Consider the following 17,567-nt stretch of genomic DNA (forward strand, 5'->3'; position numbering starts at 1 on the left):
CCCAAATCATTTAAAATGTTTTATCTCACAAACCGTAAATCGTTAGACGATACAAAAAGCATGGGTAGTCTTAAAATTTCGTCCTCTTTCATTAGAGATCCAATTCGATATAATTTTGACGACTTTTTAATTTTCGTTTTTTTTCCCATCGCGTTCATCCTACACATGTGTAAGTTCATCCGACACATGTGTAAGATCATTGTTTTCACATGTAAATTAGTAAATGAACATATGTACACAACAATGAAGGTTAAGAGCGGAGCCCGTCAATCCATGGCAGAGCCATGGTAGCCAAGGACGGAGCCCGTCAGTTCATGGCGGAGGAATAGCGGCTAAGGGCGGAGCCCGTTAGGTAAATCACCCCTCACTAGTCACCCCCTATGACTTATCACCCTCTATGACCTATCACCTTATGACCTATCACCCTATATGACCTATCACCCCCACTAGCTTTGGTTTATGAATATCCTTAAGGGTGAAACCCGTTCCGAATCTTAATTTTTGTTCAGCCTACACATGTGTAAATTATGTGTAACTACCAAAAAGAAAACGAAAATTAAAAAGTCGTCAAAAGTATATCGAATTGAATCTCTAATGAAAAGGACGAAATTTTAAGACTACCCATGCTTTTTGTTTTGTCTAACGATTTACGGTTTGTGAGTTAGAACATTTTGAATGATTTGGGTGAATTTTAATATTTAATTAAAGAGAGAGAAAAAGGAAAAGAATGTGTGGTCCAAAATGGTTCTTGAGTTTTTTTTTTAAGAGTTCTCAATATAACTCACCCCTACATCCCCTAACTAAATTCTATTTCAAAACTAGGAAGATCATATTCTTACAAAGAAAATGCTCAACTCAGGCCCATTGTTCCCATTATCAGGGCTCAACATGTAAAGTGTTTCTGAATCTTTAGACCCAACTACACGGTCAAAGTGGGCCCTCATGTATGCTATTTCACCATCTGGGCCTTCCACATCAGATTTTCCGGGCAACACTCCAGCGCCCATGGACACGGGCCGAAGCAAGTCAATGATGTTCAAATCATCCTCCGTGGCATCACGCTTTACCCCTAGGCCACCTTTTTTACCGTTAAAAAGCATTGTCCATAATGATTCTCTTAAAAGCTTACCCTTGTCTTTGTCTAATGGTTTTTCACATTCTAACGCGATTCAGACCATGCCTAGACTCATTTCTTTTTGTAAAGCATCCGTCTTGAGTTCCAATTCTAGAATGACGATTGGTGACGTTTTAGGATTCTCTTGTATGGCAAGGCTCACACGGCCTTTTCTATAACATAGAGTGTCCCTGTAACACAATTTGTTCCCCATTGGCCGTCAGCTGGCAACGGCCACCTGGCAATGCTATTTTGTATGTGGATTGTGTCATGATTGGGAATGATCTGAAAACGGACCTAACAACTCTGAAAACTTTGGTTTGCTTGCCTTTCTTGTAGGAAGATCGTAAGAGACCATTAATTGGTGGCGGTGGGGGTGGTGGCGGACAATGTTGATCCGATGGTGGTGTCGGTGACGGTGATGGCATGGTGGTGACATTAGGATATGATTAAAAAAAAAAATGTTCCTTTTGTTTTGGATTTTAGGTTGCTAAAAATGTGGCCAAATAATTTAACTTGGAGGTTTTAATTTGTGGTCCAATATTATTTCTTGATTTGGGCGACTTCAGCCTTACATTGTGTTGCTTCAACTAACATATTCTTGAAATTATTATCACATATGTGACCACTCTATTTTTGTATAGTTTAAAAATGATATGAAGCTGACCATCAGGTCAAAAGGCGTAGTCTATGGACAACAGGTAAATATATCATATAACAGAATAGTAACATCGCATATACAAATTAGCAACAACAATAAACTCTAACATGAAACTATTTTTAGAAGCGTTAGTTCCAATAACTAACACAAAACTCACTTTCCTCCATATCGTAGACCGGAATCCCAAGCCGATCAAGCCTACCCGACCCCGAATAGGCGGCCTTCTTGGCAAAACTATCCTTTATGGTTGGAACTCGTGGCATACCCGACCCATACTTATAACCAAAATCGGTTTTTGTTGAATTTGAACTTATCTCAAATTGCGACCTTAGTCTTGGAGCACTTAAAGACCTAACTTTGGCCCGTGATGACTCGGTGTAAGCCATGTAGTTTGGATGGTCTGAGTACCCACTAATGCAACTTCTCGGACCATCACTCTTAATAGGCTTAGAAACTCCTCTTATTGAATCATCAAAAGAATTCACTTCACAAGATGCACAAGGGCTTGAGCTTGTTGGTTGAAATGTTGACCCTCTTGAAGTGCTTATACTATGACTGTACCCGAAACTGACTTGATCCGGTTGATAGAGCTTTCTTCTAACAATATCTACTTCAACAATCTTATCATTCATTATACCTCGGTCATAAGTTTTTGAGCTATTTCTCTGTAAATTTTAAATGTTGTATTAATAATTACCAAATTTAAAATTTACTCATCTTATTTAGCGAAAAAACTATTTTATACATCTTATAAATTACCTTGAATATAGGTCGATGGTCGTGTTTAGTATGTGGAAGATGTTCAAATTTCTCAGGAGTTGGAGGCCCCTACAAAAACAATACATGTTACGACTATTAAGTATAGTACTCGTATCACATTTTTTTTTGCTGAATCTCGATATGAGTTCAAGTCATGACTTTATAAAGGCTATAACATATGAATACAAGTCACAGCTTTATAAAGTCGAACAACTCGACTAGTTATATGTCATAACTTTTAAGTTTAAACTTTTGTAAATGAATTTTGATAGTACTATTCAACTCTATATGGAGGGAAAAATTAAAAAAAAAAAAAAAAAAATTGTACAAAAGAAAAGTAGGCTTACATGATGGTAAAAATGAGAAATGGGCTTATTATTATAATTGGTTGTTGGATCATAGAATTGGGACCGCAATGCTCGTGCACGTGCTTGGGCCCGTACCAAGGCTTGTAAACGCCGCATCATATCGGCAGTTTGTTTTCTTAGAATGTGACCTCTCACCACTGCTTGCAATCTCACCAAAGCTTTTAGCGCTCTCAATGCTCTTCTTGCCTATACCAATACAAATTATTATATTAAAAAAAAAATTATTACTTATCATCTTTAATTACACTGTTATAATTGTACATTAGTCCTACAAAAAGTAATTTCATAAGTAAACATCATACTCATATCTACGGAGTTCTAAAATTAGTAACATACAATAATTTTCATGTATTATATCATCATCCAAAATTAGAAACAATCGACGAATATATAAACTTTGAATCGCACACGATGTACATCCATATTGGTACGCTACAATGCTACATATCATGTAATTAAAGTTGTAACGTGTTTCTCACCTTTTTTTTTAACAGTTAAAATGTCAAGCACTATATATAGCTATAATTTTTATTATTTTTTTTTTTTTGAACAGCGTATATATAGCTATAATAATGTTGCTATCAAGTTGTTAAAAATAGCTACAAATATGTCATCTCAATACAAGTAAGTCATAGAATTTCTTCTTTTAAAGGACAATAATAACTTGTGTGCATTTAATTGTATGGGAAAATGAAAGTGACCATACGAAGTCGAAGGTTGGCTAAAGGGGATGTGAATTTTAGTAAAACTATGACAATGTACCAAACACTCTAATAAAACCATAAGCATTAACTTCATGGGACATATCTTATCATATATGTCTTTCAATAAGTCACTACATCATATTTCCATGTCTATCATAATGAATTGGAATGATAAATTTCAATGAACGCATTTAAAACTTGGTTCGTCCTTTTAATTTCTGAATTTTTTTTTGAGAATATATATAATAAGACAACTAGGCAACTAGCTTCAAACTAAACGAAAGATATCAAACGAAATATGCAAAATCAATATTTAAATGAATAAATCACAAAATAAAGCGTAAGTTCAACTAAAATTTTTTATCAATGATTAAGGTTTTGAATAATATACCATGTAAATTTGTATCAAACCAATTACCCTAATAATTAAGTAGATTTTTAACTTGTTTACTCGTTTTGTAGTATTGTAGATACGGAGTATTAAAATTATCTCGGAAATTTAATTTCACTTATAATTGCATACGAAATTTAAGAGTTATATAAATATCATTTATATATTCAATTTTAAATCTTGTTTAGATAAATTCAATTTATTAAATTTTTAAAATAAAAAGCCCAATATTTACTAAAGTAAAATTTTGTTAGCTCGCAATTCGGAATAAACGAAAAAAATAATTTAAAAATGTCTGTAATTCAGGCTACATAGAAGTACATACCAAATAAGCTCGAAAACATGATTGAATTTTAATAGCAGCCAATTTATCACGACCACTATATCCGGTTGTTCTACTACTACTAGCACTAATCATCCGTACAACTTCTTTAGAAGCATGAGCTGCGGCTACAGCTGCATCAACTACTGCAGTTGTAGCCGCAGCAAGCTCAATTGCGTGCTTATTAGGATCCTCATTCTCGTAGAGGTTACACTCATGATGATGAAACGACGTTAAATCGAGAGAATTTGAGGTCTCACGAATACGTGGCAAACTAGAGTTCCCTCTTCTCGATTTTACAAAGCTCCATCTTCGTTTTAGTTGCTTATTATGCTCACCACGAGACGTTGGTGGATCGTTGTTCTTGAATCCGAAAAGTGATAAAAAGAACCTTGAAGTTTTTCCCATTTTGTTAATTTGGATTCTGCTAATTAGTATAGGGAATGCATTTTAGATTGAGGAAACATATAGTATGTGAGTGTGTGTGATGATATAAAAAGAGAGATATGTAATGAGGACTTCTATGGTGTGGGGAGAAACTAGAAGGTAAGGTTCATAGTATGGTCTTGTTTTGGTGTACGTGTTATTTATAAATGAATACAAACGGTTTGGCAACTTATTGTATTTAAAAATTTATTTATTTTGGCGGTATGCATTTGGTTTTATACTATGTTAATTGACTTGGAATGTAAAGCTAAAATTGTATCCAAATGTTTAGTACTTGATAATTGAGGTTTATATTAGACACCGACAAGATTAGTCGATGTTTGTGCGTACGTGTCTGTATTTAAAAGAAATTGATATCTTTTCACAATATATGATCCCATGTATAATACATACATATTAGTTTTAATACATGTATATATAATTTAACCACCATTTAAATCTAGTGGCCAGAAGTATTTTCTAAACTCAACATGTGGGCCTCATGGTGAGTTTATACAAGGCCTCGGGTTTAAGCTTTGGGATTCTCATCTCAAAGGTATTTTTTATGAAGAGAGCGTTGGTGATCCAGAAATATCTGGTTAAAATTATCTCCGACACGTCTAAATCGAAAAGTATATTATTTTGTTTACCAAAAGATACAATTGTTTTTTACATGTTTGAAATTAATACAACTAAAATTTAAAAGTACAAGTTATAATATAACATATAGCATAAATCAATTAGATTTTCTGTATTCTTAAATTTGTATAAAAAATTTCAATAAGGAATTGCGGATAGCAAATAGAAAAGAGGTAAAATATGATGAAAATGATAGGATACGGACAGCCAGCAGAGAGTGGGGCCGGGCCATGGATATTGACACGGATATTTGATCAGACTGCTTGTTGATACACCGCTTTTGCTCCCACAATTCCAAAACACCTATCCATTTCTCCAATCATCAAAATCCTCGTTCACATGCAAATTTTTTACGAGTAATAAACAAAAGCCAATGGAACTTTTTACTTATCTTTTGGGACAGGATATTTTTTAAGTTATTTTCTTGGGTTATCAAGTTAATCCGTAAATTCAAATACCTTTATAATGAAAATCACGATACTAAGGCATAAATCATCTACATATTGTAGAATTTAATGTTAATTGTATGGAATTATGGAATCTCATGAAATTTCATTTTAATAACATATATATGTAAGAAAAGGACAATGTGTGATTGGACAAAGACTTGGATGGGGTCGTATCACGTGGAATTTGGTTAGACCCTTTGACCCGTTTGCCGAAATGGTTGACCCATTCTTCTGTGTTCTCACTCGTCAAATGTTTAGCTAAGTAATATTATACCTATCGGGCCGACAAGACAGGTCTACGACCAACCACTCATGATGCCATAACGTTTTGCCGTTACGATCGAGTATGGAGAAACAAATATGTTAAGTAAAATATTTTTTCAAAATTTATTTTTACGGTCTTTTATAAAGACAAAATACGTATATTAAATTTTTTCTTGTATGAAATGGTGTTTATTTCATTTGTTATGCAAAAGTGGTGTTCCAAATCTTCGTGATACAAAAGTAGTGAACCTGTAGTTTGAAAAAATACGTTTTGATTTTGCTTTTTCTTGCCAAAATGGGGTTTGGGCTTTATACATCTTTCTATTTTTAAGGTAAAGTCATCCATATAACATAATTGTCTTTAGAGCTAATTATAAATCGCCCTTATCATGGATCTCTACTTACAGTTTTCGTCTCTAAGTTTAATAAATTACAGTTTTAGTCCAAAAAACTTTGTACCGTCAACACTTTTGGTCCTGAGCAGTAACGTCAGTTTAAAAACCCATCACGTATCAGCCACGTGATGGGTATTTTTGTCGTTTTCTTTGCTACAACCATTCCCAGATTTATCTATCTACCATCATCACCAAAATCCATAAAATATAAATAAAAAGAACGACAAGATCCATACATTATTTTTCTTGTAAACATCTAAACTTTTTTTCTATCTATTTTAAAGATATAGAAAAGATACAAGAAAAAATAGACAATAAAAGAGAAAATATGTCTTAAAGTTTATGAAGACATTTCCATTTCTTGTTTCCCGAAAGCCATCATCTTCATCCGTACATATCAAAACATACGATGATTTTTGCAGCCATGTTTGTTTGTTCTTCTTTGTTTTGATTATTGACGAATTTAAGGTTTCGATGATTAGGGTTTCAAATGGTGGTGGTTTGTTGCTAACATGATAGGTAGCAGATCTTGATAGTGTAAGTGGTGACCAGATCTGCGTTGCCACTTTCTTCTTCATCATCATTGTGTGTGTGTATATATATGGCTTAAGGTTTGTGCATAAGGGTGGACGGAGTCGTATGGGGAGGGAACTGGTACCGGGTCGGTACCGGATGGACACCGCTCCGACCCTCCGGTACCGGTGGGGAGGGGAGCGTGGTGCCGGATCCCGTACCCTTGAATTCGACCGTTACAAAAAAAAACATGGGGCCCACATCCAAACGTCTCTCTCTTCCTTCTTCTTTCTTTCTTCTTTCTTTTTTGTTTCTGCACTTCGGTTTCTTTTTTTTTTCTTTCAAACACACAAATAACACACATATATCTATATTTTTATTTTATTTTGTTGTTTGTTTTATATTTAATATTTGTATTAGTTTTAATTTATTAAATAAAATATTTTAGTTTTAAAAATAAATAGAAATGAATTAAATAGAAAAGAGTGCGGAGGGGAGAGGTGGCGAAGTGCTCCTAGCAATCTGGGAGGGGAAGGGAGGAGAAAAAAAATCGGGGAGGGGAGGGGAGGGGAGGAGTGGGGAAGCCCTCCCCCACCCTAATTTGTGTGTGTGTGTGTGTGTGAAAGTTATACGAGTAGCATTTTGATGGGTAAATTTTTTTTTTCTGACTTTTCCACTGTTGGTGTTAAGGATGCTTTTGACTTGATGATTTTATAATTTAGATTTTTTGATTTGGATTTTAGATTTAAACTACAGGTTTGTTGTTGATTTTCATTTTCATATAAAAGGCTATATAAATATAGATATATTAAAGTAGTTGACAAAAGATTTGTGATGATTGATGATAGATCTGGATTTGAGGAAAATTTGGAAAAATAGTATTTTTGTTTTTTTTTTAATGATAATGATAATAGATATAAATTGTGGTGATGGATGATGATTGTTGATAATGAAGATCTGGAATAAAAAAGGTAACCAAATATTTGGACAAAGTGTAACAAAAGAAAGAAGAAAAATGACGAAAATACCCATCACATTGCTGGCACATGATGAGTTTTTAAACTGACGTTACCATCCAGGACCAAAAGTGTGACGGAACAAAGTTTTTTAGACTAAAACTGTAATTTATGAAACTTAGAGACGAAAGCTGCAAGTAGAGGTCCACAGCAAAACATGTTTGATTGAAATAAAAGAAACCATCATTATTTTGATTGAAAATAAAAGAAATAAATTAAAAGAGAGAATATCCATATATAAATGGGCAATTAGGAGATATTTGACAATTATTGGTAGTTGTTAAAGATATTCGACGATTCAATGATAATGGTGCAAGAAAGAGGAATAAAGTGTGAAGTGCCGCATCCATGTTGGTAGTTTTTAGAACTCTCTTTAGAAATTTTCACTTATTTGTACACCTTGTGGTATACAAATTTTGGTCGTATAATATTATAGCATTCATGTTTCATAATTATCTCGATGCAAAGCAAATCCACACTGCAACTGGTCTACAAACAAGACACTGATGGTAACAAACAGATTTTGTTATAATATTGTAGCTGATAATCTGTCTATCGATCCATAACTACATATGATCTTGATATTTCATACATTAGGAATTTTGAGGATTAGTGACATACTGACAAGCATGTCAATCTTACTCTAGTACAAAAATTTGACATTAGCCTAGAACCAAGTCGAATGATCGGAAAGTCTGTGCTTTAACCTGGAAGATTTTGCATTATGCCCGGTATTCTCATCATAATGTTCTCAAAGGATGGACGGAGAGCTGGGTTGCTGCAGGATATAAATTCAAAATTGAATCAAGTTCAAGTCAAATCAAGTAGTCATGGTTTATGATTGTAATTTAACTTAATATTTAGATATCTATATTTTAAACAAGAAAATACCTATCACATACTTGCATACTTATGATCATTATCATGAGAGAGTGCCAGAAATGGGCCACTTTAGTTGGTTGGTTATTTCCAACAGGTCAAACGTATAAAATGGAAATGGGTCAAACGGGTAGATGGTTCAAATAGGCTGAATTGTTGAAAATGGTGCATAGTGTTTTGAAGTGTTTAATACCCCCCAAGTGTTGAAACATTGGGTGACCAGACCAGACTCGTATCAACTCAGATAAAAAGGTTACGACTTCTATTTGACCCGTCACCCAACCCACACCCACCTCACCCATTTTGCCACCTCTTCATATCATCGATGGTTAGAAGTAGATAGGACACACCACTCCACATTGTTCACACCCGGTTCTTGTCCCATATTGGCTATTTACATGAAGTAATTGGATGAGAGTTTAGAACGGTATAGTTAATAGAGATATAAACCTCAAGTATAGGATGTATGTATTTTGTGTCTACACCATGCAAATGGAATATGGAACAGAAAGAAGACATTGTAAATTCAGATCACCTTTGCCAGCAATCTTGAATGATAGAGGATAAAGATGGGTCTATGTCTTCTGGCAAGTCTAACCGACGGTCCATGAAACCCACAATACCAACAACCTTCAAGCATCAACAAGTTTATATTGGTAAACAACATATGTTACTAGTACGCCTAACAATATGCCAAAATTGAACACATCAAGAAGTATATATTGGTATATAACAGGTGTTACGATACATACAACTATGTAAGAGTATCCAAAAACTTCATATCCATAAGAATTAGTCAGTGTACGCGTAGAAACGTAAGTATGGGAGTTGTTGCCGTTCACGAGTTAAAGTTTAAAGAATGAGTGGTACCTGTAGTGGATTCATATTGTGCCAAGGGATGCTTTGGGTGACTAATTCCCATAGTATTATGCCAAAACTAAACACATCTGATCTGCACATCGACAGAAAAAAAGCATCCATTAGCGTAATACATAACAAAAGTTAACTATGTTATCTAAACGTGATGAAAACAAGCCCTAATTCAGAGGGCAGTTTCGACTCATTTCCTTATAAATGGGTGACTTTTGGGTTATGTTTTATCGAGAAATATTAAATAACAGACAAGCTTAAAAGGAAGGGTCAAGTCATCAAACATAAAACTTCCTTCCAGAAAACCTCCTAAATCATTTATCTAAAAAACTAGACTATTATCAGGATTTTGAAGGAGGGAGTATCATTTTTGTAATTAATAAAAATGGAAAAAAACTGTTTCAAGTCGACCTGAGCCGTACCAAAAAAATGAAAAAGTTACCCATATTGATCGTTACCTAGCCTACCCATTATACCACCACTATCATTAAGGCTATTCAGGAATCAAGAATTCTTTTTTACTAATGACTAATTTCAACAGGGTAACTGGAACTCACTTCTCATTTGAAGGTTCATTACGAAGAACTTCAGGTGCCATCCACTGAGGCTGCAGAACACATTTCATTGAAGAGTTCATATATATACAAGATGTTTTACAGAAATATATATGTAAAATTTCCAGTCTGATTCTTAGTAAAGAAAATGGATAAAAGGGAAGATCCTTACTGTCCCTCTCCCAGATCTAGCAGTTAAAAATGTTGCATGCTTCAATTTTGAAAGACCAAAATCTCCAACCTGATGACAAGCTTAATGTAGCTTGTGTCACGAATTGGAATTTGTAATGACAAGGGATCATTTTGAAGACATTGTTAAGAGAAACACTACCTTCACGGACCAATTTTTGTCTACAAGAAGGTTTGAAGACTTCAGGTCTCTGTGTACTATTGGGGGATTTCTGTGGTGCAAATAGTTCATACCTCTCGCCTATAATCAGAAAACGGCAAGTCTTCTTTATATATGTGGAAAAACTTAATACTCGTATTAAGTATTTGAATAGAAAAAATAACTTACAACATCAGCAGCCATCCGTAGCCGTCGTTTGATATCTAAAGAGTGAGCACTGTTGTGAAGAACATTGAAAAGACTTCCTCTGATCAAATAAATGTAGTATGTTTTTATCAGTGACTATTTAAGCTGTGTTCACACACATTAAACTTAGGATATTTAGTACATTTACGTGCAAATATGTCGTCAAGTTATAGTTTTTTTAAAAAGAAAAATGTGTGTGGATCAACTCAAGCCACTGAACCAGGACTTATCGGCATGAAAAAAAGGTGACCGGTTCCAACCCAAACCCTTTTTGAGTCTTTGACATGTTACACAACCAGCTCATTTTCCAACTTATATTCAAAAACTTCAGCTCTTGGAATTCATACTGTTTATCACTTTTGCCTTTATGCAGAAAGGACAGTTTGTTTGCAACAAGAAACCAATTTTAGTAGAAACAATTAGCAATGCACCAACATTGTGACTAGAGCAATCCATACTCTTAGATCCTACTAGATAACAAGAAAAAGCATTACCTAGGTAGTAACTCCGTGACCATGGCAAGTTTATCTTGTGAACATACAGACCCCATATAAAGCAATACATTTGGATGACGGAGTCTTTTCATTATATCAATCTGGAGCACCCACATAATACAACAAGAATGATGTAGTTATACATTTTAAGACCTATATAACTTCTAATTTGATGCATATTCCCCATACCTCTTTATTGTAGTCCTGCAAAACCTGCTCACTGTATTGATTACCAAAATATACTTTAACCGCAACATCCTGGTTGGAAGAGCAATGAAAGGAATACAAGTCTTGACAAATAAGTAAATGGATTTCAATTTTTTAACATGAAACACAAGTATGGGAAGATTCTAGTTTAAGGATTTACCGATCCATTCCAAAGTCCACGGTATACCTGCGCAAATGACCCTGAAAAGATGCCATTTATGAAAGGCTTGAGTCAGATTATGTTTTATCTATCAAGGGTCATATGGGTAAAAAAAAGTTGCTCGGACGGAAACGATAATGTCCACTTTGGAACCCTGTTTAACCTGTCTGACCTGTTACCTACGAAGCAGTTTTTTACCTCCTTTCGTCCCAAAATGTCAACAAAAACAGACGGTTAATACAACCTCATAATAATATTATATTACTTATTTGGACAAAAAGTGTTGCATCAAAACCAGCCCGACCCACCTATATCGCCACCGAACTTAGAATCCTAAGAGACATGCTATCTGCCTGACTGCCTCTTGCAATCAAACAAAAGTGAATAGTTATCTTTTCCTTACCATGCCCAATCTCTTCTTTGAAAATTAAATCTTCCCATCGAATTTCACAATCTGCTTCAGAGTTCAGGTCATTGTCAAGCTCCAATTCTTTCCTCGAGTAGCGGTAAGGTGAAACTGCTAACTGATTAACTGGTTTTGCTACTTCAAAACCCTCATTCTGCTCCACCCCGGGGTCTTCAAATGAAAACCCATCTTCAATGACATTAGGGAGCACTTGTCCATTTACGTTTGCATACCTGTTGGCACTAAGAGGAGAGTGTGCTCCATGAGATATCCTTGTTTCATATTCTGTAACAAAGAATCCGCGGCCAGGAGCTGCAGCTGCTGAGATTTGCTGATAATTTGCTGCATCGTGGATTTCTGAGACATCGGCATGACCATTTTGCCGTGCGTTTCCATTTCTGTGGATGTTCAATTTTGACAAGACTTTGGCTGCCTGCAATTTAACAATCTTTTTATTACCAAATGTCAACTATAAAATGTTTGGGTTTTGCTCTATTTAGTAATCAAGAAGAATTAGAGGTGCCAATTTCTAACCATTTACTAACAAATGGTTCTAATCGGGTAGTTTTTATCACTAACAGGTCAAATGGGTAAAATAATAAATAAAAAGTAGCTTAAATGAAATGGGTCAAATGGGCAAAACTCGCCCAAATTTGTATATTTAGTGTATAAAACTGTTCATTCAATGAACTAGATCATTATTGAAACAATATACTTTGTAACCACAACGAACTCAACAACTATATGTGAAAAATTTGTAGCTTTTGGAGAAAAGTGTTTTGGGTCAACCCAGCCCAATCCTTTTTAACCGAAACAATACTTAAATGTTTTTCATGCGAATGTGTTTTGACCTGCGACCCAACCCACCCATTTTACATCTGTAGAAGGAATACATACGTAGTTAGAAGGTTCAGAGGCTTCATCATCTGCAGTGTCACCACCAGTGGCTTTCTTCCAGAGGTTAAAGCCAAAACCACGCTTAGGGGGCTGCAATGAATAATCATTTCAATACTGAGAAAAACATTGGTTTCAAGACTCCTCAACATCTCCAAACAAAAAAGAGACACATGGGTTTGTTAAGCTATCTAATAGTGCAGTTTTTAGATGCTCTTCTAACACTTGGAACTTACAGGTGCTTTTGTAGGCTTCTCTAAGTTAACATTTTCAGTTTCTAGATTGTTCCCGTCTATGTCCACTAATGTTTCTCGTGTATGCCTATTGTCACCTCCGCTTTTCCGCAGGATATCTTTTGAAGTCTGGTTTGTTCAAGAAATGGACATAGATAGCTTAGGTTAAAAGTACGATAAATGTTAGGCGATAGTTATAGAAGATCAAAATAAAAAAATTATCTATAGGACTATAGGAGTACCAAATTCGAAACAAAAGATGATAACTGCTGTGGTGGGTTCCACTGAATCTTCTTAAAGTTTAACCCCCGTGTTTTAGCTTGGCCATTAGAGGGGTCTTCCTCATATGGTCTCATGTTTTCTGATTTTATTTTATTAAATAAAGTTGCATCACTTGCGACGGTGACAATACCAACAAGCTCACCATTCTCGTATAAGGGGCTTTTGTTCACTAAAGCCATAAATGTCACACCAGACCTCTTCCTAAAAGGAAACTGACCGGCCCAACTTTGGCCAGCCCTCACCCTTTTTAGGATATTTTCTGAAGATATATGAAACTCGTCATAGATAAGTAAGTCGGATACTGTTTGACCAAGTGCCTCATAGTCCTCATAGCCAAAGAGTATCTCAGCAGAGCGGTTCCTGAAACATGGTTTTCAAATTGTATTGTATTTTGTAATGAAACAAAAAGTTCAAATATAGTTACAATCTTGATTTTGCATTATGTTCTAGCATAAATCAGGCCAAAAGTAACATTACCCGGTCTCATCGTTTATACTTTTGCTAGGTAAAAGATTAAAACATTTAAAAGTTGTAAATCTTAATTAACTTGGGAAGTTTGATACTATAAATTTGATATTGTAACCATTCAAACTTCAACTAACATCATGCTCTATACCAACCATTTGTTGGCTGCTACCTTACATAGTAACAGCATCCTTATCAGTCATCATGCTACTTGTATTCGGAAAAGTCATATCCAGTCAACATCTGAACATCATAGTTGACTTTGACTTTTAAGCATCAAAAGGCATATTTTGTAACCTTCATTCAATATAGGTTTCTAAACTTGACTTAGAAAAGTAGTACGTTTGTATCTTCGAAAGCACAAGTTGAGAGCCATTTGCAAGACTATTTGTGGTTCAAAACGAAAGTAATAGAGTCTCTTCCCCTTCCGAGTGGGCCAAGGGCTTCCCTTGGCCGGGAGTGGTAACGAGGAAACGTGAATCTGCATATTGTCTAGTTGGATGTCACCGTCGGTACTCGATCACTAACAACTATCTCGTCATTTAAAAAAAAAAAGTGAACTATCATTCCAACAACTTTCTATATATGGTTTTGTTCGGCAATATAGCTTTATGAAAATTTTATTTTATCAAAGTATATGTTACTTTAGATTAGTATGCATGGCTCTAAGTACCCGGTTACACATATCTAATATAATATACGAGTAATAATCACCAAGTAACCATTTTTTTCACAAGGGATATCCAAATTTGTGCAACCAATGTAATCAAAAGTTGGTAATTAATTAAAAAAACCTTTTTAGACAGTACAAATTAAAATAATAGAAAAAATAATGTCAAAAGTAGTACCAGTAAATAATCTCTCGAGTGATAGCTTTGCTAACATAAACAGCATGTCCCAACTGATCCAATGCTCGTTTATACGAAAACCCAACTGGCAAAACATCCGGGACACTTATCCAATCCGAAATTAACGGCGGCGTCATTTCGTCAGCTGCTAGTAACAACCTCGATTTAGTGGAGGAGAAGGATGTTTGTTGTGCTAATAATTGTTCTTGTTCTAACATATGAAACTCTTCTTGTAATTCGGCATAACTAGCTTCTAAGCTCCGGCAGCGTTCAAGTAAATACTGGTAAATGGGGGAGTTCTGATCACAGCTGGCGGTTGTCTCCGCCGTAGCTTGAGTGTAGCTGCCGTGGCTGATGGTGGATAAAGCCATGTGGAATTGGTTTGAAACGTGGTGGCCATTGAAGTGTTTTGAGTATTTATATGTAGTGCGTGGTTCTTAAGTTGATACAAGAACCGCCATAAACCAAAAACATTTGGAAATAAAAATAGAATTAATAAAGTTATATTTAGAACCCCTTGTTTTCTGTCGAGTTTTCATATGTTTCTTGTGTTTTATCATAAGTGGAACTTATGATCCGACTCGTGTCGAGTTTGCGGCTTCACAAACGGGCGAAGACGATTTGGTTTAACTTGGGTAGCCATCTCACCAAAAAGTTAACTTTAGGCAACATACATTAACTTGCGAGGACTAATAACTTTGATTTTGATTAATTTTGATCTTCCACTTATGTAAACTTCAACAATATCTTCACACGATTACTTTGGTTAGGAATGTAGTGTTGTAAGACAACATAATTCTCTAACCTAGTAATAAAGTTATGCTTTTGATTTCTTATCTTTTTAAGTTTCTATCTTTTAGATTTGAACCATCATAACAAATCAATGTTATAAATTGGTGTTGTAGTAGCTTAAAGTGTAACCAAATTTGGTGTAATGATTCAAATGCCAAATGATTAGAGTAACTATGTGTTGCAAAATTTTGAATTGGCTGTCATGACAATAGTAAAAGTGTCAATAAAATAATGAAACTTTATAATGACAAAACTAAAAGTGTCACAAAAAGGTTTTACTACAACACTATTAGTTAGTGACATTCTTTTTGTGTCACACATCACCACAACGGCTTTTAGCGGCACTTTTTGAATAATTAGTGGCATATTTTGTGCGTCATTGACAATTTTCTGATAGTGATAAGATGAGACACACATACACTAGCTAATTTAATAATTTATATCATGGCAATTTTTCCGATCATATTTGGTTTTAAACATTGTGAAAATTTATACGGCATGGTTGTGGACTAGGTTGACCACAATGATATTATTGATTCATTAGCGAGAATGGATCCATCCATGTGTGAGACTATTTAAGCGAAAATGCCATGATATAATGAGGTCCAACAAACTACATGGGGTTGAAGTGTAAGAAATGAACCTAGATGGTGGTAAAAGGTGTAGTAGAACTAAAGAAGATGGGACAAAGATAGAATAATGTTGGCAAGTGGGATGCAAGTAGCGCGGAAATCTCTGGCTGAAAATGTGGGAGATCCATGTGACACCTTGAAGTTGCCTAAGACTAAATCTAATGGTGTTATGACGTGTGTACCAAACTTGCTACTTTTGACATGCTCTTCAACGAGTCATGGCAGCCCAACTTGTAAGCTGATACGGGAACTATCCGCATTTTTGTTTCTATTTCATTCTAAAGAACTTATAAGGTGTACACGTTTCACATTTTCTATTTAATACAATTGTTTCCATGCTGTGATTCGTTTCTTATGATGGAGTGTTGGGAGACATATACATGGAGCAATAGTTAAGGATATTGATTAATGTAAAATAAACGTTTAAGTAGATAAGATAATTTGTTGAACATAATGATAAGATTACAAATTTATATATTGGTCTACATATATTTTCATAATGCTTATGGAAAATTTTTATTTGTTACAATTGAACATTTGTTTTATTTGAACCATATTTTATTAGTTAATTGATAGAAGTAATGTTTTATTTATAACCATTGGTGGATTCACAGTGTAATGGAGGGGTTTTTTTCTAACAAAAATTTTCTGGCCATTTTTTGTCTGATTTGAATGAAAAAAGTTGTCTCTTTCATCCTTAAACCAACAATTCACACACACAATGACAGAATCACAAAATTTTCTCCATAATATGATCTACTCACTCTTTACTTATTCTTCGATCTTAATTATCAGATATCAATTCTTTTCTCCATTATTTCTTGGAATCCTATTTTGACATCTTCGAATTTTTGAACATAAGTATTATTAGGTCTTGGATTCATGAATTGGGGATATTTGATTTTTAAGGTATGCTTTCGTGAGCATTGTTATATATATATATGGAAAAAGGGAATATAAGGTTGTCGGACACCTAAGTTTAGGTATGGAACCCCTCATATACTAATATTCTATTATTTCTTGTTTAATGAATAAATGCATGGGCCCCCATGATTTTTATAGATTAAAAAAACAATATGTGATTGTTTCACACCTAAGCTTAGATACCCGACAGCCTTATATTCTCATCCCATATATATATATATATATATTGATTATGATCAAGTATTTTTTTAATGTAATTTTTTATCATTTCATTTCCTACCCAATCTTCTCATTTATTTTCTTTTAATAAAATTCAGGTATTGCAGTGTAAGTCCAAACTAAATCAAATTAAACCCTCTAAGAGACATTAG

General features: G+C 34.6%; 2 protein-coding genes and 1 pseudogene across 2 annotated transcripts; all 3 read right to left on the reverse strand.

The window, feature by feature from the left end:
* Positions 1-800: 800 nt before the first annotated feature.
* On the reverse strand, positions 801-1,542 carry LOC122601800 (annotated as a pseudogene).
* A 261-nt stretch (positions 1,543-1,803) lies between these two features.
* LOC122599399 (protein IQ-DOMAIN 22) lies at positions 1,804-4,884 on the reverse strand. The gene is made up of 4 exons (XM_043771905.1): positions 4,323-4,884; positions 2,882-3,088; positions 2,535-2,603; positions 1,804-2,440 (listed from the first exon to the last, which is right to left on the reverse strand). Exons 1-4 carry the CDS (start codon positions 4,725-4,727, stop codon positions 1,904-1,906), a joined length of 1,218 nt encoding a protein of 405 aa, XP_043627840.1. The 5' UTR covers positions 4,728-4,884; the 3' UTR covers positions 1,804-1,903.
* A 3,644-nt stretch (positions 4,885-8,528) lies between these two features.
* LOC122601801 (LIM domain kinase 2) lies at positions 8,529-15,219 on the reverse strand. Its single transcript, XM_043774535.1, has 15 exons — positions 14,849-15,219; positions 13,496-13,895; positions 13,257-13,382; positions 13,024-13,113; positions 12,124-12,559; positions 11,721-11,761; positions 11,543-11,611; positions 11,354-11,454; positions 10,842-10,920; positions 10,656-10,754; positions 10,497-10,565; positions 10,328-10,377; positions 9,771-9,852; positions 9,436-9,530; positions 8,529-8,799 (listed from the first exon to the last, which is right to left on the reverse strand). The coding sequence occupies exons 1-15, from the start codon at positions 15,217-15,219 to the stop codon at positions 8,724-8,726; spliced, it is 2,184 nt and encodes a 727-aa protein (XP_043630470.1). The 3' UTR covers positions 8,529-8,723.
* Between the last annotated feature and the right edge of the window lie 2,348 nt (positions 15,220-17,567).

This window comes from Erigeron canadensis, chromosome 5 (assembly GCF_010389155.1).
Source record: "Erigeron canadensis isolate Cc75 chromosome 5, C_canadensis_v1, whole genome shotgun sequence".
Taxonomy (NCBI): Eukaryota; Viridiplantae; Streptophyta; class Magnoliopsida; order Asterales; family Asteraceae; genus Erigeron; species Erigeron canadensis.

Coding starts and splice junctions, on each gene's coding strand:
- LOC122601801 (XM_043774535.1), bottom strand. CDS start 15,219: ATGGCTTTATCCACCATCAGCCACGGCAGCTACACTCAAGCTACGGCG. Junction 11,762..12,123: donor CAAAGAAGAGATTGGGCATG/GTAAGGAAAAGA, acceptor GCATCTTTTCAG/GGTCATTTGCGCAGGTATAC. Junction 10,566..10,655: donor ACAAAAATTGGTCCGTGAAG/GTAGTGTTTCTC, acceptor GCTTGTCATCAG/GTTGGAGATTTTGGTCTTTC.
- LOC122599399 (XM_043771905.1), bottom strand. CDS start 4,727: ATGGGAAAAACTTCAAGGTTCTTTTTATCACTTTTCGGATTCAAGAAC. Junction 3,089..4,322: donor CATGTTTTCGAGCTTATTTG/GTATGTACTTCT, acceptor GTATTGGTATAG/GCAAGAAGAGCATTGAGAGC. Junction 2,441..2,534: donor ACCATCGACCTATATTCAAG/GTAATTTATAAG, acceptor TAAAATTTACAG/AGAAATAGCTCAAAAACTTA.